The sequence below is a fragment of the Drosophila sulfurigaster genome, chromosome X, assembly GCF_023558435.1.
Source record: "Drosophila sulfurigaster albostrigata strain 15112-1811.04 chromosome X, ASM2355843v2, whole genome shotgun sequence".
NCBI classification, from domain to species: Eukaryota; Metazoa; Arthropoda; class Insecta; order Diptera; family Drosophilidae; genus Drosophila; species Drosophila sulfurigaster.
In genome coordinates, this window is record NC_084885.1 from 6,401,101 (window position 1) to 6,425,259 (window position 24,159).

The 24,159-nt window shown below is 40.2% G+C and overlaps 2 protein-coding genes across 3 annotated transcripts in view; one reads left to right on the top strand and one right to left on the bottom strand.

The window, feature by feature from the left end:
- Positions 1-24,159, bottom strand: part of LOC133847168 (chaoptin) — a 169,786-nt gene that overhangs the window by 90,534 nt on the left and 55,093 nt on the right. The window lies entirely within an intron of this gene.
- LOC133848404 (uncharacterized) lies at positions 2,948-5,243 on the top strand. 2 transcript variants are annotated; one of them, XM_062283961.1, is made up of 2 exons: positions 2,948-3,420; positions 3,451-5,243. In XM_062283961.1, exons 1-2 carry the CDS (start codon positions 3,039-3,041, stop codon positions 5,157-5,159), a joined length of 2,091 nt encoding a protein of 696 aa, XP_062139945.1. In that variant the 5' UTR covers positions 2,948-3,038; the 3' UTR covers positions 5,160-5,243. The 2 variants fall into 2 exon arrangements, with proteins under 2 accessions (XP_062139945.1, XP_062139944.1); XM_062283960.1 differs by having other exon boundaries at positions 2,948-5,243.

The following is a 24,159-nucleotide window of genomic DNA, read 5'->3' on the forward strand; positions in this document are numbered from 1 at the left end:
AAATAAGAATCAATTTATATATGATAGTTACCTAAATAAATATTATCAAAATACATATATTTATATTTAAATACAATACAAAAGATACCTTAACTTATATTAAATTACACAAAAAAAAATTAAAAAATCGTACGCAAATCTATTTTTTTTTGTTTTATTTTAAACAAGGTAAGTTTTAGAACGTTTAAGAATTTACCTTCTAAGTTCAATTTTGAGATATTTTCATTCATGAAACAAGATTATAAACTTGAATTTCAAGCTTGGGCAACATAGAATCCAAGTAGAATTTTTATCTTGATTTAAGAATAAACTTTCTAGGTTTAATTTCGATATCATATAATCTTTATTCAAGATTTTATTCTTGAATTGAATTTTAAAAAAATTTAGCTAAGGAATACAATATTTTAAGGCTGTCTACTGTTCAATCTTAAATAATTTTGAATCTTTCCTTAAATTAAAGTAATATTGCACTACAATGAGGTGTAAAGTAAATTTGTAATGAGTAACTATTAAAAAATGTATTGAACAATCGTAGGAAATTAAGCAACTTGTAATTAGCTGCCTCAAATTTGACCAATATAAATAAAGAAATGTTTCCTTAAGAAGTAAGATTAGAGTATTGCAGCTTCGGTTAATCGCCTGCAGAGTGTTTTAAGCCGTGTTTTTTTTTTGTTTTTGGCTTTGCCGCCCACATTTTGCGGACAGCCGAAAAACGAGCAACTGAAGCAGACCAGACAATGGCCTGGCTGGTTGCTTGGTTTGCCCGTACGTCTGTCTCTCAGTCTCTCAGTCTGTCTGTCTGTCTGTCCGCTTGTTCGGCTGACTGGCAGCATGGCTGGCAAGGATTTCGAGGTGACCAAACGGCAGCAACAGGAGCCGCAATAACAAGAGTTGCTTTTGCACAAAAAAAAAAAACAAAAACAGGAGAGGGAGAAAATGCTGCAGCGGCTGCGAGATGGCGGAAAACAGGAAACGCAAGGCGTGCCAGTTCAGGGCGTGCAGCGAAGGGAAGGGAAGGGGAGGGAAGAAGGAGAGGGTACAGGGGGCACCACAGAAGGCACAAAATAAAATGTTGGCCAGCAGCGAATGGCGCAAAAAGTTGCACAGCGTATGCCAACAATGTAATTTTGACGCTTGATCTCGGTAAAGCACACACACACACACACACATAGGGACAGGGGAGAGGGTGGGAGAGTGGAAAAGGGGCGGGGTGACGCCCACATGCACGGCGACTGCCAAATGGCAGATGGAAAAAATGCTGCTGGATAATGGACACCGAGGAATGCAGCAGCAAAAAATTCTCCACATATGTGAGAGTGTGCGAATGTGTGTGCGAGTGTGTGCGAATGTGTGTGCGAGTGTGTGCGAGTGTGTGCGAGTGTTTACAGAACAATGGTTGCATTGAGCTCTGCTGCTGGTGCTGCTGTTGTTATTATTGTTATTCTTGTTGCTGCTGCTGCTGCTGCTGCTCGCTTTGCGTGCGTTTTTTCAGCAATTTTGTTTGCATTTTCACGCGTTTGCTCTGCTCGCTGCCAGTTTTTCCCTCCCTTATACCCCCTTCCCCTTGCTGCTTTCTACTTCCGGTCGATCTCACTCTCTCTCTCTCTCTCTTCGACGACTTTCCGCTGTGTTTGTTATTACTGCCAAACCGCAGCCGTCTGCCAAGCGGCCTCATAATATTTCATGGCTGTTGCCAGTTTGTTGACATTTTTCGCCTGCTGCTTTCTTTAGTTCTTTGGTTCTTTGGTTCTTTAGCTCTGGCTGTGGCCGTGTCGATTATGCGGCAACAGGACACGCGCCACATTGCACCCTCTGCCTCCCGCTGCACCACCCACCTAACGACAACTGCAACGGATGTCGCAGCAGCAGCAGCAGCCAGAGAATGGGGCAGGTGGCATGTGGCATGCGGCATGCGGCCTCAAAATGCCGTAAGGAAACATCCTTTTGACATGACATGCGCGATTTGCCATTTTGATTTGAGTCAACAATTGTCGATTGTCGATTACACTTAAATTAACTCGACACAACTTAGTTAAATGTCGCACACAATGCGTTCACACTTCGTTTGCCACATGAAACGATGATTCAGTTATTGATTTGCTCTCTCTCTCTCTCTCTCGAGCTTCAGTTTATTATTGACAGCGAATGTTGTCTTGGCAAAGATAAATATTCCATGCAAAGTTCAGATGAACAGCTCAAATTCATGCAATACAAATAATGCCTTTAAAATTAAATGTTTAATATTGAGAAGATTTCTAAAACATTTACTTACGAGTATTTATGTACTTAAGTTGATTTAATTTTAAATTTTCGACTTAAACATTGTTGGGCAAGTTGTAAGGTATTTATGGAAAATGATGGATCTAATTTCCGACTCATTAAATCAATTTTATTACTCTTTTTCTGTGAGATATCCGCTACCCATTTTGTATAAGAGCAAAACAATGCGGTATTATTCCAAAAATATACTGATTTCATATACCGCAAAAATATTAAGGTACACCGAAGTCTATATTTGGTATATCGATATAGTACTACACCGAAAATATACCATAAAGTACCAAATATACCAGATTGTAAGACAGGCAAGAATCATAAATACTGAAGTTATTATTGTAAGTACCAAAAATCGCGAATCTAGCTTTAAAATTATGCTTGTTATTCAATATGGTATATAATATTTTGAATGCGGTACTATATCGATATACCAAACATGCCATTTGGTATATTTTTAGTATTTTTGTAGTATTTTCGGTATATTTTGAAAATGATACCGCAATATTTTGCCTTTATTAAAAATGGGTAGCGGGTATCTCACAGTCGAGCACACTCGACTGTAACTTTCTTGCTTGTTCTATTTGAGGGGGAGGAAGTGGGCGTTTCTTTTTTGATATGCAGTTGCTAGCTCCAATTATTGATAGCTGCTTTGCCTTTAGCTGAGGCAGCTCTGCTCTAACTAGCAAGTGGGAAATGTGTCTCACATATCGATTCAATACACAAATTTCAAGTGAATACTCAACGTGATACTCGAATGCAGAATGAATGCAGCTGTTTGTGTGATGGTCACCGTGCCCACCGAGCTGGAGGAGAAGCGTTGCCTACAACCGCATCTAAGACAAAGGATGCGAGACAGAGAGAAAGCGAATGCAGAGCAGCTGTCAGCAAATGCGCCTCTCGAGCAAGTGCTGCGATCGATTGTGGAAAAGCTGCGGCTGGAGCAAGTCTTTTGGTCACAGGATCTGGCGGGATGTCAACTTCAGGCACGCTTTGATCTGCAGCAGGACGAACGCTACGAACGCTTGCTGAGTACGCTGCAGGATTGGGGCATTGGCGAGAGGGCTGGCACCCAAGTGACTGCCATCAATTGCCTGGAGACGCGACTGAAGCGGGGCGCAACTGGAGCTGGAGCTGGAGCAGCGACTGAGACTGCAACGCAACAACAACAGCAACAGCATCAACAGCAGCAGCAGCAGCAGCAGCAGCGACAACATCTCGGTTGGCAGAGCTTCATGGACTCGGTGCGCTGTCGCCTGAATGTGAATCAAGTTGTTCGCTTGGTGCGACGCGATGCCACCATCAACTTTGACTTTGTCGTGCTCCTCGTGGCTGCCGCTTTGCTCTCCTGCGTGGGTCTCGTCGAGAACAGTTTCCTCTTCCTCTCCAGCAGCATGCTCATCTCCCCGCTGATGGGTCCCATCATAGCGGGCATCTTTGGCTCCGTGATACGCGATCGTGGACTCCGTTGGCTGGGCATACGCAACGAGCTGATTGGCATTGCCATCTCTGTTGTCATTGGCTTTGCCTTTGGCTGCGCCATCTGCTTTGGTGGCCTCTCGCGTCACTTTGTGCTCTCCGGCGGCTTCACCGAGGAGATCATCACACGCTGCGACACTCATTCTCTGGCCATTGGCCTTGTGACAGCGTTGGCTTCGGGTGCGGCGGCTGCTATTGGCGTGCTGGGCGGCAACACGGGCTCGTTGGTGGGCGTGGCCATTTCGGCATCGCTGCTGCCGCCGGCGGTGAATGCGGGACTCTTGGGCGCCATCGGAGCGTGCATGCAACTGTGGCACGTGGACGCGCAGCTGTTGCAGAGCCTTTCAAAGCATCGCGACTATTCGCAGCAGCTGCACATTGAGCTGTTCATCTGTGCAGCAGTGAGCATGGCCTTAACCCTTGTCAATGTGCTGTGCGTGTGGCTGATGGGCGTGGTGGTGCTGCACATCAAGGAGGTGGCGCCGACGGTGCAGCGACGGGATCAGCACTTTTGGCGGCACGATGTCCGGCTGGCACGCGAGGTGGCGCTGCACGATCCCGAGCTGCACAGCGCCATCGATCGGCTGGACAGCGATGAGCGGCGACTCATTGATGTGGAGGCCACGCAGTATCAGCACACTTGGTCGCCGGGCATGTTGCATGTTGCCACAGCAACGGAGAGTGAGACGGCGGAGGCGGCCAAGCAGGAGCACAACTATCACACGGTGCACGGGTTTCAGGACTTTTGCATTACGCTGCACAAGCTGAAGCGGCCGCAGCTGGCAAGCAGCGTTGCGGCACCGTTGCCCAGCTTCATGGAGGTGTTCAAGCCGCTGCCAGAGAAGCAAGAGATGGACGTGATGGCAAGTGCAGAGAGCTGCCAGCTTAACGTGCATCGCAGTTTGCCTGATTTGCGGATGAAAGAGCATCTAAAGCTGCCGCGCTGCGTGCACTGGCAAGAGGAGCAGCAACCTAGTCACAGTCGCAGTCGCAGTTACAGTTACAGCAAGAGAAGCAGTTACACTCCATGTTATGACTGTGATAATCAGAGCGCCAGTTCAAGTCACAGTAACATTCCAAGTCACAGTCACAGTAACAGTTACAGCAAAAGTCACAATTGCAATCCCAGTCACAGTTTCAGTCACAGCGACAGGCCCAATCCCAATCACAGTCACAGTCACAGTTACAGCACAAGTAACAGTAACAATCCCAGTCACAGTTACAGTCACTGTCACAGTCACAGTTACAGCTCCAATCAAAGTCACAGTGCTCGACAAAGATTCTCGCACTCGGGCCAAGTGCTGCTGCCTTTGCCGCCGGATCGACGTCTGCGTTTGCTTCGCAGTCGCAGCAACAACAACAAGAAGAGCGAGGAATGCGACTACGAGCACGAGTTCAATGTCTAGCCAAATGCTGTGTTCACTCTTGTCACATTTTTACTCTGCTTGGCCAATAGACGAGACGACAGCAAGACAAACATAAATTCTGCAGTTCGAGTTTATCTTTTCTTTTTTTTTTTTTTCATTTTTGGTGCGTTCGTTGCTTTGATTACTTCGCGATGTCCTTGTTTGCCCAGCACTTCAAAGTTGTCAGCTGCCCAGTTGCCCAGTTGCCCCGTTCACCATCCCACCTCCGTTTGTCAGGGCTGCCTTCAAAGCCAAGTTTGTTGTCGGCACATAAACAAACACTGTTGGCTTCCAGTTGCAATCGCTGCTACTGATATCCTGGATTAGCTAGCGAGCTGCTGCTAGTATCCTGTTTACAGCCGACGCGCTTTGCATGCTTCAATTTGCCTGCCTCGATTGCTATTGAACCTTGCTGCTTGTTGTACGAGTCTCACTTGGTTTCTACCATTCGTTCTTGGATACATGTGAGTTCGTTCTTGGATACAGTAGCGTAATTTCAGCTATTCTTTACTTCTTACTTTGGTGCTCATCGTTATTTCATTTTCAAGATTCGGAATATTCTGTTACATTCAAGTCTTTACTTCATTCTTTGTTGCTCATCGTTATTTCATTTTCAAGATGTGGAATATTCTGTTATATTCAAGTCTTATTCAGCGATTCTTTACTTCTTACTTTGGTGCTCATTGTTATTTCATTTTCAAGATTTGGAATATTCTGTTATATTCAAGTCTTATTCAGCGATTCTTTACTTCATTCTTTGTTGCTCATCCTCATTTCATTTTCTTCAATTTTTCTTTAACACTGATTATTTCATGTTTTGCTCATCTTAATTGAGCTTTATTTATTCGGTTCTTATTCATTTAACTTGCTTGCTTCATCTATTTTTATCTCCAATTTATTTGCTTGTTTATGTTATGTTTTAAACTTGTGCTTGCTAAATCAATTTCTATTAAACATATTATTCATTTTATTTCATTTGGCTATCACATTATTGCAGCAAGTTTTCTATTACCTTTTCTTTATTTTGCTCATCTTAATTCAATTTTATTGATTTCTCTTGTTTTTCTATTGATTCACTGCTTATTTGTCTTATGCGTGAGCCTTGCCAAATTGTTTTTGAACTTTAATTGCTTAGGCGGCTGTTGATTGCCTTTGTATTACTGTAGTTTCACTCTTTGATTGCCAATTGATCCGTAATGCTTGCGCTCTGATCGGCACTCGCTGTTTTCAAACACATTGATGTCCTTTTTTTTGCTGACCATATCCTATTGATGTTACGCCTTGCGCCTGATTGCTTTCACTTCTATTGTTTTTTCCTCTCTTCGCTTCTCTCCTCGTTTTTTCTTTTTTTTATTATACTTTCGATGAGGCTGTTGCTCGTTAGTTGCTATTAGAGAGCGGCAACAATTACGTGTTGCGCTTTTATTGTTGTCTATTCCGTGTGGCCGAAAGGATGCGCTGCGCTTTGCTCTGCTCTGCTCTGCTGTGTTGTTGCCCCAATTGGCTGGCAGGCAAAAAAGGACCCTTTGATGTGACGTTGCTATTGGTATGTGTTTGCCGTATCTTTAGTGTAATGTTTATTTGCCATTTGGCTGTTGTCGATGTTGTTGTTTGCCTCGGCCACGTTTACCGCATCCCATTTAGCCGAGAGGTGCGACATTTGTCAGGTTGCCGCAATTAGCGCCATTCCTCGCTTCGCTTTCAGTTCGCTGTTTCTCTCTCTCTCTCGCTCTCTCTCTCTCTCTTTCTCTCGGCGCGATTAACTCGTTTTCACAGCCTGCCCACTAACGACCACCAATGCCTCGTCCTTCGCTTGCGAGTGTCATTTCCCTCGATGCCTGCTGCCTGCTGTGAATTCCTCAAGTGCCAGAACCCATATAATTTTATGATACATGCACGAGAAAGCGAGAACTCGCTGGCTGCTAAATTTGCGAGTCAATGAGATGGGCGAGAAAAGAGTAGGAGTAGGGGAAAGGGGAAGAGGAAGAGGAAGAAAGTCGCAGGGTCACGGGGTCGAGTGCTTCTCATAGAGGTGCTAACATGTTTATATGACCATTTTAGAGCCTTGTTAATGATGTCTGCGAGCGCGTGTGTGTGTGCAAGTGTGTTTTTGGGCCATTTAATTAACAGTCTTTCTCTCTCTCTCTCACTCTCTCTTTCTGACTCTTTCTGATCCCTGTCACAGCTCACTTTACGAGCAACAAAACTCTCGCTTCAGTTGCGTTTCGTTTTTCCTCTTTATTTTTTGCCTAATTGTTTTTCATAATTATTTATAGTTTTATTTATCACACTCTCTCTCTCTCTCTCTCTCTCTCTCTCTCTTCTGACATAATGCTCAAGTTTTTACGGCACTTTTTCGCCAAGGCTTTAACTGCAAATTCACACAGTTTCAAATAGATTTAACAAAATAAAAACCTAAAAGCCAACTTAATGTGAACTTAACTTTTGCTAGCAGCGAAGCTAGACAAGCATTGAAATTAATTGAATTAGACTTTTCTTTATAATCTGTTTTGATTAATAATGCTTATTTAAGAAATAAATGCTATTTAATTTGAGGTTGTAGATTTTTTTGTTTAAAGAAAATGATGAATTTAGAGCCACAAAATGAGCGCATAAAAGGTAAATTAATGCATACAAAAGAGCTTAAATAAATAATGCAATAAAACACTGTGAACTATCATGTAGAGCTTTAATGTGTCGTTCTCTCCCTCTCTCCCTCTCTCCTTCTCCCACTCTACTTCTCTCTTTCTCTCTTTGTCTCTGCTTTCATCTGCGTTTTGCCCTTTTTGGCCCCGCTGCTAAGACATTTTGGTTTTTTTTTTTTGTTGTGCGCTGCCAACTTCAGCTGAACTGCTTTCTTTTGCAACAAATTGTGTTGGCTTTGTTATTGTTGGTTGCAGTTGCAGTTCGTTTTAATCCTGTCGCTGTTGACGCTCTCAGAAGAGACGAAAAGAGAAGGGATGTGGATGTGGATGGATGTGTTTTTTGTAAGCTTCAGCGGCATCTTGGAGGGACTCAACTCGACTCGTTGCCAGCCTGGTTCTTTCATACAGTTTTTGAGCTTCTGGTTTTGCTTGTAAATTATGTGTTTTAATATTTCACAAAGACTCAAAACTGAGCACTTTGTTTATAATCTTTTCTCCCGTTTTTCCCTCACTTTTGATAGCCATAATGAGCAGCGAGCAGCGCACAAACAGGAACAGTAACAGCAACAGCAGCAGCAGCAGAGCCACAAAAAGGAGTTGTGCAGGAGCAGGATGTCCAGCTGCAGTTTAAACAACGACAAAGGATACGCCCGGCACAACAACATCAACAACAACATCAACAACATCAACAACAACAATAGAGAAAAAGTTACAACTAAATGCTTCTAAGTATTCGTAACTTTTCATTTGACAAAAGACGACAAAAATTGCACTTCGTTTGTGCTTCATTTTTTTTGTACTTTACATTTTATTTATTTTTTGTTTTTTTTTTTTTTTGAGTTGAGTTGACCTGTCCGGACAGGTCAAAAGTTTTTCTCGTTATTATTTTGTTAAAAGATAAAGATATTTATGCTTGATCTGAACAAAGTCAAATTTATGAAAGCATCGTTATTGTTTGCTCTTTGCAGATTTTTTATTATTATTTTCCTTTTTAATGTTTTGTACTTTATTTATGTGAGTACGTTTAAGATTTTTAGTAACTCGCATTAAATTAGTTTGGATGTGTTAAGAATATTAAATCTATAGCAAAAGATTTCACAATTATTAATAATTTGTTGATATTCAATTGATTGGTTAATAACTAAGAACTTTTATGTTGAATTTTGTTAAATTTTAATTTATTTTTCTTGTGGAAAATGATTTCCCAATTATCGAAAATATGTTCCTTTTCTATAACTTTATAAATAACATTGTGTTTTGGCAACACACGTTAAATTAATTGTGAAGTGTTGAAGGTATAGAAATAGTTATACATATGATTTTACAATTATTAACAATTTGATGCTATTTTAACTTTTTGCCACTTATTTGCAAACAATTTGACAAATTTAGCTGCTGTTGTGCAATGCAAAAAAAAATGGGAAAATACATCGCATTTAAATGGAGGAGGGATTCGAAGAGGGCGACAACAAGTCGCATCCTGTCTGAGTTAGAAGTGCTTGCAACTTAATTATCTGCGACAATTACAAGCCGGCAACAAATCTAAACTGGAATGTCCTGTTCAAAGCGATGTCCTCTGTGTGTTGCTGTGTTGTCCTCTGCTCTATGCAGTGCTCTGCTCTGCTCTGCTCTACGTGTCCTGTCAGCACATTTGTCTACGTGGCGTATGAATAATTGCAAATGCCAACAATTGGAACATTTGTCGTTGTCGTTGTCGTTGTCGTTGCTGTTGTCGTTGTTACTGTTGCTCAAATTCCATAGTTCCACCCGTTGATATGCTCTGCCCATGCCAGAGATTTCTTTTGCACACCTGCATGTGCGTGTGTGTTTGTATGTGTGTGTGTGTGTGTGTGTGTGTGTGTACGACAATTTAGATAAATAATTCTGAATGTTAATTGAGTGTAAGAAATTTAAGTGTGGCAAGAGTTTTAGACTTTTCCTTTTGTGTGTGTGCAAATTAATTAACTAAATTATTAAGTGAACAGCAAAATACCACACACACACACGTACACACACAGACACGTACACACATTGTGAATATTATAAATGATGCTTTTATTATTTGCTGTAAGTTGTTAAGAACAATAATGATGATGTCCGGCCATGTGCTGGCTGGCCAAGCAACCGCAGACACACACACGCACTCGCATACTCAACATACTCGTGTTTATGCCTGTCTCTTGGCATTTGGCATTAATTGCGGCCTAGCTCCAACGAAAATTACCTGCCACCTCCCGCCAGAAGGTTGAACCGAAGATGGAACTGGAACTGGAACCTGCTCCCGCTACCCCCTCGGTCACACACACACTGACACACCCATACACCCATTCACGTCGACTGACCAAAGCTCGTGCATTAGTCAAAACACAAACACATAATGGCACCCGGTGCCTGGTGCCTGGTGCTTGGTGCTTGGTGCCTTGTGTCTGGTGGCTCTGCTTTGCTCTGGTGCTCAGTTGACCAGCCGAATGTCCTGAGTGTCCTGCCACGACGACGCCATTTGGCTGATGCCAAACATTAAGCAATATTTATGACACAGTCCTCCTCCTCTCTCTCTCTCTCTCTCTTTCTCTGTGGAGACTGCGAAATGGCAGGACAGCAAATTGCAAATGCAAACGCCAAATGCTTATTTAATGAGTTAATTATTTTTTGTATTTATTGCAACGCCCAAATATGCGAATGAATAAACGTGAAAATATTCTCAATTAAATGCCAAGAGTTGCCAACGAGTGTTTAACGGGGCGACAGCTACGCAATTAACGCAGCGCCTGCAAGACAAAACTGGCTGGCCAAGGAAAGAGCTCTGGCATTTTAGTTTATTTAATGGGCATCAATAACAAGTTATTCGCTTTTAAATTTTGCCTTAACGGAGTAGTTTTTAAATTATAACCCATCGTTAAAAATTGTTTGTTATCTTTTACATTGAAAATATCTGTTTGTCTATATATTAATAATAATAATAGTATTAATAATAATAACAATACTAATATAAATAATAATAATATATTCATATACTTGGCTGGCCAAGGAAAGAACTGGCATTTTAGTTTATTTAATAGGCATCAATAACAAGTTATTCGCTTTTAAATTTTGCCTTAACGGAGTAGTTTTTATACCCGCTACCCATAGGGTAGAAGGGTATTATAACTTTGTGCCGGTAGGAAATGTATGTAACAGGTAGAACGAGGCATCTCCGACCCTATAAAGTATATATATTCTTGATCAGCGTCAATAGCCGAGACGATCTAGCCATGTCCATCTGTCCGTCTGTGTGTCCGTCCATCTGTCCGTCCGTCCGTATGAAACACTGGATCTCAGAGACTATAAGAGATAGATCTATAATTTTCCGACAGCATTTGTTATGTATGCACGCAGATCAAGTTTGTTTCAAATTTTTGGTATATACAATAATTACTGTAGTAGTTATCATTCCTGAAAATTTGGTTGCGAGCAGATAAAAATTGTGGAAGTTATTAAAGAAATACTTTTGTATGGGCAAAAACGCCTACTTATTAGGGCTCTTAGTTGCTTTGACCGACAATCTGGTATATTGTGCCGTCCATGGTATATTTTGAATGTGGTATATCTTCGGTATATTTGGTATATTTTTAGTATTTTTAGTATTTTCGGTATATTTTGAAAATGATACCGCAATATTTTGCCTTTATTGAAAATGGGTAGCGGGTATCTCACAGTCGAGCACACTCGACTGTAACTTTCTTACTTGTTAAATTATAACCCATCGTTAAAAATTGTTTGTTGTCTTTTACATTGAAAATATCTGTTTGTTTATACTAATAATAATAATAGTATTAATAATAATAACAATACCAATAGTATTAATAATAATAACAATACTAATAGTATTAATAATAATAACAATAATAATATATTCAAATTCTTGGCTGGTCAAGGAAAGAGCTCTGGCATTTTAGTTTATTTAATGGGCATCAATAACAAGTTATTCGCTTTTAAATTTTGCCTTAATAAAGTAGTTTTTAAATTATAACCTATGGTTAAAAATTGTTTTAAAATATCTGTTTGTTTATACAAATAATAATAATTATAATACTACTACTACTAATAATAATAATATATTCTTAATTTCTTATTACTCTTAATTTCACCACAAATTTCTAACCCTCTATTAATAGTCTTAATTTTAAATATATAAAAATGTGTTCATTAAAAATTCAGCTGCATGCTTTGACTTTAGCTTGTCGACAACATCCGACAACAAGTGCTCCTTTGACGTGAAAGGGAGAAACTTGACTTGACTTTAACATAAACGCAAGTTAACGTGGCCTTGACTGAAATGTGAAATGTGAAAAGAGCGTCGCAATATACTGCGAGTATACGAGTATATAAAATGCGCTGTACATTCATATCAAGACATACACATGGCATAAGTATGTACTTAGCGAGCTCTCATTGGCAGCTTGTCGCGTGTCTTGAAGCGCATTCTGACATTTTTGACTGACAACGAACTTAAGTTCTTTGTCAAAAATGAGAGTAAAATGAAACTTATGGCTGCTTGCGGGTGACAGCTTGGGGATGACTGCCAAGCTATCGATATATGAAATATTTAAACAAAAAAAACAAAAAATGATATGTGTATAAATATAGCTCTCGAATGTGAGCATAATTAACTTATAATTCGCAAATAATTGAAAATGAAAATGTGTCATGAAAAATGATATAAATTGAAATGTTTATTGCCATCGAAGGAAAACGAACGAATCAACGAACAAACTGATTGCCAGCCACGCCCATGCGAAAGGCGAAAGGCGATGGGAAAAGTGGGTGGTGAACTTAACTCGGCTCTTGGTCTTGACTCGTCCGTCAATCAATCAGTCAGACAATCATTCATGCAAACATTAATTTATTCATTTTAGCGAATCGCTCAACTGCCTCCGCTCCGCTTCACTTCTCTGCCTCTGACTTCTGACTCTTGCGTCGTCGTCGTCGTCAATCGTTGTTATATTTTTGTTATTTGTTATTCGTGATTCGTTAGTTTGTGAGTGAGTTTGAGTTTGAGTGGAGATGCGCCGGTTGAGAGCACACGAAATATGTTTGCTATTTAATTGCTCTTTTACCAATTTCCGTGTCGAGCGGGCAAAACGCTTTTAATTACTTAACCGGAAATTGGCAATTAAAGCGATTTAACGGCCCACATGCATGACAGCGCCAGCCTGCCAGCCTGCCTGCTTGTCTGAATTTCTCATTTGCCTCAAAAGTTAACCATTCGACAGCAATAACAGTCGCCGACTCCAGCTCCAACTCATCTGCCCCTCATCGAGATGCGTCGTCGCCTTAATCAAGTTTTAAATGGTCGCCGCAGCGCTGAAGTCAGTTCCCATCCTCCTCCTTCTCCTCTTCTTGCCAGCTATTAGATTCAGCATAACCAAAAGACAACAACCACAACCCTAACGCGCAGAGTTGCCAGCGTTGTTGTGAAAGGTGCTGCCAACTCGTTCATTGTTATTTATTGTGTTTGTTGTTATTGCCGCAATTTATTTCAATTTCGCTGAGCTGCAAACTTTTGTATTGTCATTGCCAGCGAACGGACGCGCGTCTTTTTCCAATTAGAAGTCGCTGGGCGGGGTCAAAGTGCCAGGCCAAAATGGGAGAGGGAAAAGTGTGGGAAAAGTAGCAGAGCGAATGGAGAATGGAGAACGGAGAACGGAGCCTGGCATAAAAACTCATTTAACTTTTTTGGCCGGCAAACGTCAAATGCTTTTGGCTTGATGAGCGCGCCGCGTGTAATACACAAAACTTTTTGGCAGGTGGTTAAGATGGAGCGTTAGGGAGGTAGGTGGAGAGGCTTTGCCGCTGATAACTGTTGCATAGTTTCGGGCGCTGCATAATTAATTATTTGCCAGCCAGCAGCCGCAGCCACAGCTGAGACACTTTGCCAAAGCCAACGCCAACGCCAACGCCAATGCGAAAGCCAAACGAAGCGAACCAAAACGAAATGAGATGAAATAAGACACGAGTCGCGATGAGTTTGAAATGTGTTTTGCCATTCAGCAGCAGCAGCAGCAACTGCGGCAGAGCAAAGGGAAAACCAAAGAGCAGGGAGTGAAAAATTTTCGAATTTGTGGCCGCAAGTTGGCAAGCAAATAAAATGGAAAATTGTTTGCTTTGACTTTTATTTAGTTGGACATGTTCTCAAGGGTCGCAAGTCGCGAGTCGCAAGTCGCAACTTTGCTCTGAATCCTGCGGCTGGCCGCTTAATTTTTGGCGCGACTTGCAATTTGCCGCCACATTGCAGCCAAAGTTATGCGCGAAACTTTTGCCACTGGTCGCCGAACCGACAAACTAAACTCGCTTCTCCCTCCCTCTCTCTCTCTTACTCTCTCTCTCACTCTCTAGGGACGCACTCTCTAATTTCAATTGCTGCTGGCTAATGTGACACGGTATTCCTCCATCCCTCCCCTTCTCTATCCACAACTGCCCTTCTATCCTTTTTGGTCACAACACCTTCATCTTCACGTAGCCAATAAAAAAAAAAAAACAAAAAAAAAGGCAAGTAAAATTTCACAAATTTATAGCGAAAGTTGCGCGCAAAATGTGAAATGAAATTTATACAAATTCCACGTGAAAAACTGTCGAGAACTTTTCGAGAGGCAAAAATAACAAGAGCCAAAGAGCTGAGATATCAACTTGGCCAAGTTTTGCTGAGCTTCTGCTTAATACAACAGATCCGTTGATTTAGCTCATTGCGCTTCATTTTTTTGTTTGTTTACTTGCTTGTTTTTCAGTTCTATGAACTGCAACTGACAACTTCATAAATACGAAATTCTTAAGTAATTAGCGGCTTCTCACTGGATCTGAGACACCTACAAAATACAAAAGTAAACAACTCTAGATGATTTACTGGCTACTTTTTAGAGTGATTGCAGTCCTTTATTTTTTACTATGCTTTGTTTTGTTACCAAGATCAATAAAGGAAATTATTATGCAAGCTTATCTTCTATCTTTATTATTAAGCACTTCTCAAAACTATGAAATAACATTATACATATCAAAATCCCAATATTCGGAAAATTTAATTTGACCAATTTAGATGAACCTAAAAGTATGCATATTAGTTTTCTTTTGAATTTAGATTATTTTTATATTAATTTGTAGAAAACTATTGGTACCATTATTGGATGTACTCACAATATTTACTTTTTAAGATAAAAGCACGAAAATTGCTTTAGCTTCTTTATTTAGGTGAACCTAAAATTATACACACCATATATAAAAACGTAGTAACTTAGCAATATATTTTACGCTACTACTAAAACGCAACCTTTGAATTCAAGAATTAACAAAATTGAACTTATTTTAGAAAGTCCTTAAGGGTTCGATGCATAGTGCAGATTTAATTCAGAGCTAACTCGAAGACAAGAGAAATATTTGACAATAATCTCAATATATTCTTCTTTATAAAATGAACTCTATTTGCCGCCAATCAGTAAGAAATGAAAGAACATTTTAGATAGATGTACTATATGTTATATCCGACAATCTACTCAACTTGGATATCGATAGTTTGATACAATTCTTTTTGAAGTTTTTAAGTCTCTCTTAAGTTATGCGCACGACGCAACATGCAACTGAATGAAATGTTATATAATTTTAATATATCAATTAAAATTCTGTTATTATCAAGTTACCACAGTCATCAAATTATCAGAGTCAACAGCAAGAAACCATACGCAGACGTAACACCTGTCTCTCATATGCTGTAGTTACTAGAAGTAATGACTAATGATCCATTTATTTCTCTATAATTCTCATTTCAATACTCAAAGTTAATCCAACTTTATTAAGCGATCTATATCAAGCAGTTTAGATAGGCAAGCAAAGCGTTTAAAGTTCATTTAATGCGCCAAGTGCTGCAATTGTTTTTAAAGTTGAAGTTGGCTGAAAAAATAAATGGCATTTCGGGTTGATTGTCAAACAATTTGTGAGTGGATTCTCGATGGTTAATTAATCGGGTAGCCATTGAAAATGTTTATCTCATTGTGGCTATCAAACTGCCGCCCCCTCATCGCATCCCCCGTCGTCTTCCCCAGTGAAATGGCAACACTCAATGTGCATGATGCACAGAGAGGCGCGCTGTGGAGTGTTCTCCACTCCCCCCCGCTGTTCTCAGTTAACTTTTCACGCTGTTCGACGTTGGCAATTTACGTTGTGTTTTTAGCTAGTTTTATTCGGATTTTCATTTCGCTCTTTTATTTTAATTTTATTTGTTGAAATCGTGTCGTTTTTTGTGCATTTGAATTTGTTGTACAGTTTTTGCATTTTGTTTTATTCACTTGCGTTTTTCGGACATGTTTGTGCAACCGATACCCAAACAAATGCAGCTGCTCTCAGCGTGTGTGTGTGTGTGTGTGTGAGTGTTCGTTAGTTTTTTATCTCTCGAAGAGCAGCAGGAGCTGGGCAGTTGCCGCTGCGTGCCGAGTTTTGTAATATTCCCCGATGTCTGTTTGACGCGCAAAAAACTTTCCAGCATCAGCGGCAAACAAAATAACAGCAACAACAACAACAACAACAATAACAGAGAAAAGCGCACAGAAAAAAGAGAGCAGAAACTTTTTGGCATTTAATTGGAAAATTAAATTTAACGCTGTTGCTGTTGCAATGCGAAGCAGTCCGGGCGCAAACAGGGCGTATACGTGATCCACGTTACGTATACGCTACGTTCTCAGTCAGAAGCAATTTGCGGCGCAATCAACGCGCACCTGTCAGGCCTCACAGAGGTAATATCCGAGCATAATACATTTAAAACATTTGCAACACGACACCGACTCCGACTCCGACTCTGACACCGAATCGCACCCTCGCTCCAAGCTGACCAAAGACTCCCCTCTTTGCACTGTCTCTTTCGTCTCTTGAGCAGTTGTTGGGCGTGTCAAGTAAGCGCGCGCGCTCAGCTGTCAAGTTCTCTAGCCACGTCGCGGCAAAGTCATCAAGCTGGCCAGTTGTCTGTCGGTCTGTCTGTCCGATTGTCCCGCTGTCCCGCTGTCCGTCAGCTGTCCGATTGTCTGCTTGTTGTGCAATTTAGTGAAATGACTTGAAATTCATTTGACAAATTGCGCTTTTGGCGCAGTTGCAGCTCGGAATTGCAGGGCAAAGTCAAAGCAGATGCGCTACTGCTGCTGCGTTTGCTGTCTGGCTGCGTTTGGCTCTCTGTCATTGGTTAAACAAGTGGCAAAATTAAATTTAACAATGTGCAATGCACAGAGTGGGGAATAGAGAGAAGGTAGAGAGTGGAAAGCGTGGAGATGAGCTGCTGCCGCATTGTTTAAAGTGCTTAACAAGCAGCTGGACAGCTCAACTTCAGCAAGAAGCACTGCGCACTCCTCCGCCTCCTCCGCCTCCTCCTTGCCCCTTGCGGGCATTCCCAGTCAAAGAAATAGAAGTGTGGCATGAAAAATGAAATGAAAACCAACAAGTAACCGCAATCATTGCTCGACTCGCCACTCGTTAGCATAGAGAAAGCGAAGAGTGAGAGAGTAAGAGAGAGAGAGTTAGAGAGGCTGCCCTGTTGTGATCTGCTTCTCTTTCCCCCCAGTTGCTGACTCGTCTTTGTTCGCCTTTTGCATCCTGCACTCTGCATCGTCTGACTGATGTAATAGGACGCTGAACTCATTTGGCTTTTGGTGTTGCTATCTGCTACGAAAAGTGCTACAAGTGCAGCCCCAAACCGGACCGTCAACCGGACAGTCAGTCAACCAATCCTTCCGTTCGTCTGTCAGTCCTTCATTCGCTACTTGGCACTCGCCACTCGCCAAGCTTCATTCGCCACTTGGATCTCAGTCTGTCAGTGCGTCAGTCGCTCTGTCACAATGTCCGTCATCAGTCTCATCCGCTTTTGCAAGCAACGTTGCCTGACTTTGGCTTTTGGCTTGGCTTTGGCTTTTGATTTGTGGCACTGACACTTCCAACAGTAGCAGCAGCAGCAGCAGCAGCAGCAGTAACGGGGCTTTGATTTTGTGGTCAGTCTTTCGACTCAGTCATTGGTTGGGCCTTCTGTACTCATCGTCATCGTTGTGCATTAAGTAATTACTCCTTTGTGACGTCGACGAAAGTGCAAATTCATTAGAATGATGTACTGCATCTTCAATTCAACTAAGTTTTTGTTTCGCATTTAAGTTCCGTTCACTTTTGTTGAAACACACAACACGCAAAATACAAATCCTAATGCAAATTAATGAGTGTCAAATTGCAGTTTCACATTTGAATTTGATTTGCTTTTGTCCGCATTATCAATGTCCAGCCCTCATAATAGGAATTTTCATTTCGATTTTGATTTTGATTTTGGTTTTTTCGTTTGTTTCGCTTGTTTCAAACTTTTATTTGGCGCTTGCACAATTGTAATTTGCCGCATTCGCATTCGCATTCGCATTCGCTGTCCCATTAATTATACGGCAACTAATTTCAAATACTTTGTAAACATTTTGAATATCAGCTTTTTGCAGTCTTGTGGAAAATGCAATTAATTTTCACATTTTTTTTTTTGCGCAAAATGTTTCTACTCTAATTATTATAATCTAGTTGCTTGTTGACAGCATTTTTCAATTGCTTTATTTTTAAGAAATTTTTAAATATGATTTTCGGATTATGTCTTTGAAAGGGGGAATAGAAAAATAGTTGAACAATTTAAATATAAAGCTAAAGCTGAAAGGCAAATTATTTAATTAAATCTTGCGTAAACTCGCAAATAAGAAAATTCTTGAATTAGAGCATTAAATTTCTTTCAACTAAATTAAATCCAGCTTCAAAACGAGATTTACCAAGAGCCTTTGAAATCTAATATGCTAAAGTTTCGCACATCTCTGCAATATTTCACAATTAATATACCCAAAATGCATATGCTCGACACTTGAATGCCTTCAGTTTTCAGTGAGTTTTATTGTTCACGCGTGAAATAATTCACACACATATAAAGAGAATTGAAAAGCGATATGTTTGTAAAGTATTGCATAATATTTAAAAAGCAAACAGCAATTTTCGCTGGCATTTTATGGCCAACTCGGGCTGATTTTATAAACAGTTTTCAACACATGCAGCAGCAAAGGAAGTTTGTATTGTATTACGGCTGCAAATGCGAAACAATTTGTACTTGAACAGCATAGCGCATAAAGATAGTACTCGTAATCGTGAATGAGTGAAAGATGCCTGTGAAAGAAGAAAAAAAAAAAAAAAAAAAAGAAAGTCAATTGGCAATGCAAAGGCAAAGGCAAAAGAATAACTTTGCTTATTGCATTGAAATGCAATTGCGATTTGTAACTTCTGCTCAGAGTCAAAAGGAGACTGAGACTGAGGTGGCCATAATGCAAAGGCTCAACAATTTCTGGCACATATTTCGAAGCAAGTGAATGCGAAATACATTTTGCCAAAGAGCGGAAATTTTCAACATAATTTCGTTGGTGTATTTTATTATAAATATTATTATTTTGCTGCTGCTTTCGAGTTGGTTCATTTGTTTTTTTGCTTTTTTTTTATCAAAATTGCAAAAGAAAAGCAGAAAAGCAGAAGGAAGCGAAAAAGCAGACACAGTTGGAAGCAGCTGGATAGAGAGGGAGAAAGAGACAGATAGAGAGTGAGACAGAGACTGGCCAAAACTTATGACCACTCAATAAGATGTTGAAGTGAAAACAGACAGTAGAAGGCAAGAAGGCAGCAGCAAGCACTGCCACAATGATGAAAATATGTGCGCTATGAAGAATTGGGAAAAGGGCAAAGGGCGCCAGAAGTGGTTGGTGGAAACGGGGAAACGGGGGAAGAGGGGGATATGCTGTGATGCTGAGCAAAATATAAATAAATATAAAGAAAATAAGTGCATGCCAGAACCAGAAACACTCAAAGTTTATGAAAGGCGCGTCGCCGCCAAAGTTTCTTTATTTTTTGCTCTCTGCTTCGCTTGCTCTTTTCCCTTCCCCTCGCCATAAGACAAAGTGCTGGCCAAGGATCACAACACACATGTGTATCGCTGTGTTTGTGTGTGTGTGTGTGTGTGTGTTGGTGTATCGCCAATTACTGTGTCTGTTTGAGCGTACAAAGCGTTTTATGAACCAACTCCAGACCCCTGATATACACAGCACGGTATACACTCTCCGTCTCCCTCCTCCTCCTCTTCCGTTCCCCTCTTGTTCCTGTCTCATTCCGTTGACCAGCTCGCTGACCGCGTCGCATTTGGGATGCCAGACACGCCGCCTGGACTTTGTCGAATAACTTTCGGCCATCCTCGCTCTATTTCTTCCCCTCCAATCTCTTTCTATTTCTGCTACTTGCGTCTACTGTTGCTCTTCAAGTTTTTTCGCTTTTGATTTTATTGCCAATTGACCAAGTTTTTGGGTCGATTGGCCTTAGAGAAAGGGGCGCTTGCTCAGTGTGTGTTTGTGTGTGTGTGTTTGGGACTAAACAACAAAAAGAAGGAAGAGAAAAACTGCCAACCAAGATGATAAGCATTGCAGAGTTCCGCTGTTGGACAGCTTACCTGATTCGCAATGCACACGTCGCGCCGTTTGCTCTAAGAAAGATGAACTCTAAACTGAATGGAAGCTCACGACATTGGCCATAAAACACACGAAAACTTCAGCGGACTTTATCATCATCATCAATTTATCGATTAGCTGAATTCATCAAAAACATCTTTTCGATAAATAAACTAAAACAGAAATGGGGAAGGGGGAAGGCGGACTAAAAATACCCTGTATTCTTTGAGCGAATTTAAATATGGGTAATTCGATAACGGAATTTGTTCCGTGCGAGACTCTTTAAAGTGAAAATAACATCAACTAAAGCAATTTTAAAAATAAGTGAATGCTATTCTTAAAGCTTTAGATAAGCTAAGATTGATTTTAGGAACTTGTTCTGTTTTACGATCAAATATATAAATTCGTTCATTTTTTTTTGGCTTGCGTACGAATTTGTTAAGTTTTGCAATTATCAGAACAGAAAACAGAATACAAAGAAAATTCCAAAACCATTCTTAGCTCTAATTAAAGTACTTATATAGAGCTATAAAAAAACCCTTTTTTTATATTTAAAATTGTTTCAGTGCTGAATACATTTTATTTCTTTATTGCCAATTATAATGCACTTTCTACAGACATTGTATTCAAGTAAACACAGAAAAAAAAAAACAATAAATAAGCAGTTTAAAATTATTGATATAGACAATATTAAAAATGACTTATGTGTTGAATACATTATTGTATATGTTGCCAATTATGATAATAAGTTGACATAAATTAAAATAACAAACACCAAAAAGTAAAGCAAGTTTAAATATTCATTTCAAAATATATGAAAATTTTCATACTTAATTATTGATAGAAAAAAATATGTAAATTTAACTTAGGTGTTAAATCAATGATAGCAATACACTTTCTATTCAATTTAAAAATAAAGACAAAACAAAAAGCTCTGTAAATTTAATTATTATTTAAAAATATATTAATATATATATATTAAAACTAATGTATGTGTTGAATGAATTTTCTGCCAAATGTAACCTTTAAAAATATTTATCAAATTAAACTAGAGAATGCATTTTAAACCTCTTGTTTGATTTTAAATAATATTAACATTTTTGCAGCTATGTTTTTTATATCATGGCATTGCGTAATTAGCTTGAAAGTATTTGCAGTTAACCGCATAAATAGCTTAATTAAAGAGCTTTGTGTCTTGCGTATGATAACAAATTTGCGTTTTGATTCAGCACTAAGCTGCCATAATGCAAATCAAGTAGCAATTATCGACTTAGGTCAACATCTTGTCTGCCAAACTAACCAATAACAATCTTGGTCGTAAAACATAATCCCATCGCTGTGCCATGGCAACAGCAGCAACGAAAAACACAAAGAAAAGAAAACAAAAGAAAAAGAAAAGAAAATAAATAATAAAATTAAGCAGCTCATGGACAGCTGGTTGAGTTGGTTCTTGGCTGGTTCTTGAGCTCTTCAAAGGCCTATGAGTAGAGAGTGTGTTGTTGTTGTTGTTGTTGTCGTTGTTGTTGTGGGAGGTGAGATTGCAATCCCTAAAGATGGCAAATCTGTGTTGAATAAGGCTAAGACTGTGGGGCAAAAACAAAAGCAAGAATTTTCATTATAATGTTAATCATAAAGGCGATGGCAATGTGCACAAATGCGAAGCAGCAGAACGAAGCGAGCAAAAAAAAGGGGGCGAATAACAGGAATTGGAATCAGAATCCGAATCAGAATCAGAATCAGAATCCGAATCAACAGCAGCAATGGAATCTCGAGGGCAGCTGGAGCTTAGAACAAAAGACAAGTTGCGGCAAATTTGTAACATTTTTTCCCTGGTATTATATGATAAACGACAACAATGTCACATACACATAACCAGCAAGAGAGAGAGAGGGAGAGCAAGGAGCGAGGAGAGTAGCATAATAAATGCGTGATTATTTGTAGCTTTTATTAGGTGAGCGCACAAAACGCCAGCGGGTGGCAAGCCACAGCAAATGGGGCAAGTGGCAAGCAGCAAGCAGCAGGCAACGAGAGGCAACCTCACAAACATGTAGCACAACCGGAAGCCAACAGCAGCAGCAATAGTAGTAACATGAGCAACAACAACAGCAACAACAATAGCAAGCAGCAACCAGGAATTGAGGTAATCCTGCCAACAAAGTCCTCAGCACACACACCCACACACACACACACACACAAGTCGCAACATGAATTTGCTTTTGCATGTCGAGCAGCTGAAGCGGCGCCTCAAGTGCCAGCTCAGACAGCGTCTCCCCCCTCTCTCTGTCACGTCCCACTCCACTTTCGACTGCAGACAATGCAGACATTGTTTATTACACAAAATAAGTTATTGTTAATAAAAATGTTACCTGCGACTTTCCTCCGAATTCCCACTCAAATCCAAGCTCTATCTATTTACCTCGTTATCTCTCCGCCTCGTTTTGCCAAATCGCCTTACTCTCTATCTGGGTGTGTGTGTGGGCGTGGCCACGCCCCTCTCCAATTCTAAGCTTGTTTGTTTGCACAATTTGCGTGTGTGTGTGTGTGTGTGTGTGTGTGTGTGTGTGTGTGTGCATGTCTCTGGCTTTGTTTTGCCTAAGCGCCATCTAAGCGTATCTTCCGCGTCTTCCTTTTTCCTGTTCCCCTTCCCCTTCTTCTTCTTCTTCCTCTGCCACACTTCATAAATCCGAGCAATTGGCTGCCGTCTGCAACTGAGCTTATGGCTCTGCATTAGCGCTGAGCCGGAGACACCTGTTGTTATCTGCCTCGCTCATTGCTTCTCCTCCTTGCCCCTCCCACCTTTGCCACCTCTCTCTCTCACTCCATTAGCCGGCATCTGGTCTGTCCTCGCACCCTTTATCCCATTTATCCACTCGCAGCTTAGACGCCTTGGCGCGTCAAATTAACTAAGCTTCTTGTCGATTCCCCACACTGTTTATTTCCTTGCCACACTCACACTCACCCTCACCCTCACACTCACACTCAGCATTCACACTTGGCATTCACACTCATTTACAGCTGCAGCCACAAGTTGTTGCTGCCACAATTGTAGCTGAAGCTATCATCATTCCTACTTCTGCTATGATTGCTGTTTTGATCATCTTTATAGTTGTAGTTGCTGCCACTATCACGTGGCTTGATGAAACATTTTCTTGTCCCAAGTACAGTTTGCCTTTCCTGTATTTTACAATACAACTGTTACTGTTGCTGCTGCTGAAAGTATTACTGTTATTATACCCTCTATCCATTCTATATCAGCCGCAAAAGCCGAGTCGATATAGCCAGTCTGTCAGTCTGTCTGATTGATTTCCTAGACCTGAAAGAGATAAAGATCTGATAAACATTGTAAGTTTTTAAGAAGATTTAGCTGCTTTGGCTGGCAATCTGCTTTGTTTACTACTCGATTTTGAACGTAGTACTACAATTTTAATATCCCAGATGTAGCTTACTGAATCAAGTATGTTCAAAACTCAATGGTATATAAATTTAAATGTAGTACTATAATAATAAACCCAATAGAGCCTTCGGCATATTTTCGTATTTTTGCAGTGCATCAATTTGGTATGTTTGTCTTGCTCTTATTTAAAATGGGTAACGGGTATATCACAGTCAAGCACACAAGTTTTCTTACCTGCATTTATTTCTACTAGTGCTGCTATTTATTACTGCAGTTCTTTCCTTTCAGTACTTTACTTGATCTGTTTTTAATGCTGCTGATATCACAGCTGTTTCTGTTGCTTTGAACAATTTGCTTTTGCTGTTATTAAATCAATATATGCACTTTTAATGAAAAATTACTTCATTTTTCTTTTGTTTCATTTATAATATATATTATATATAATATTAATATTTAAAATTGAT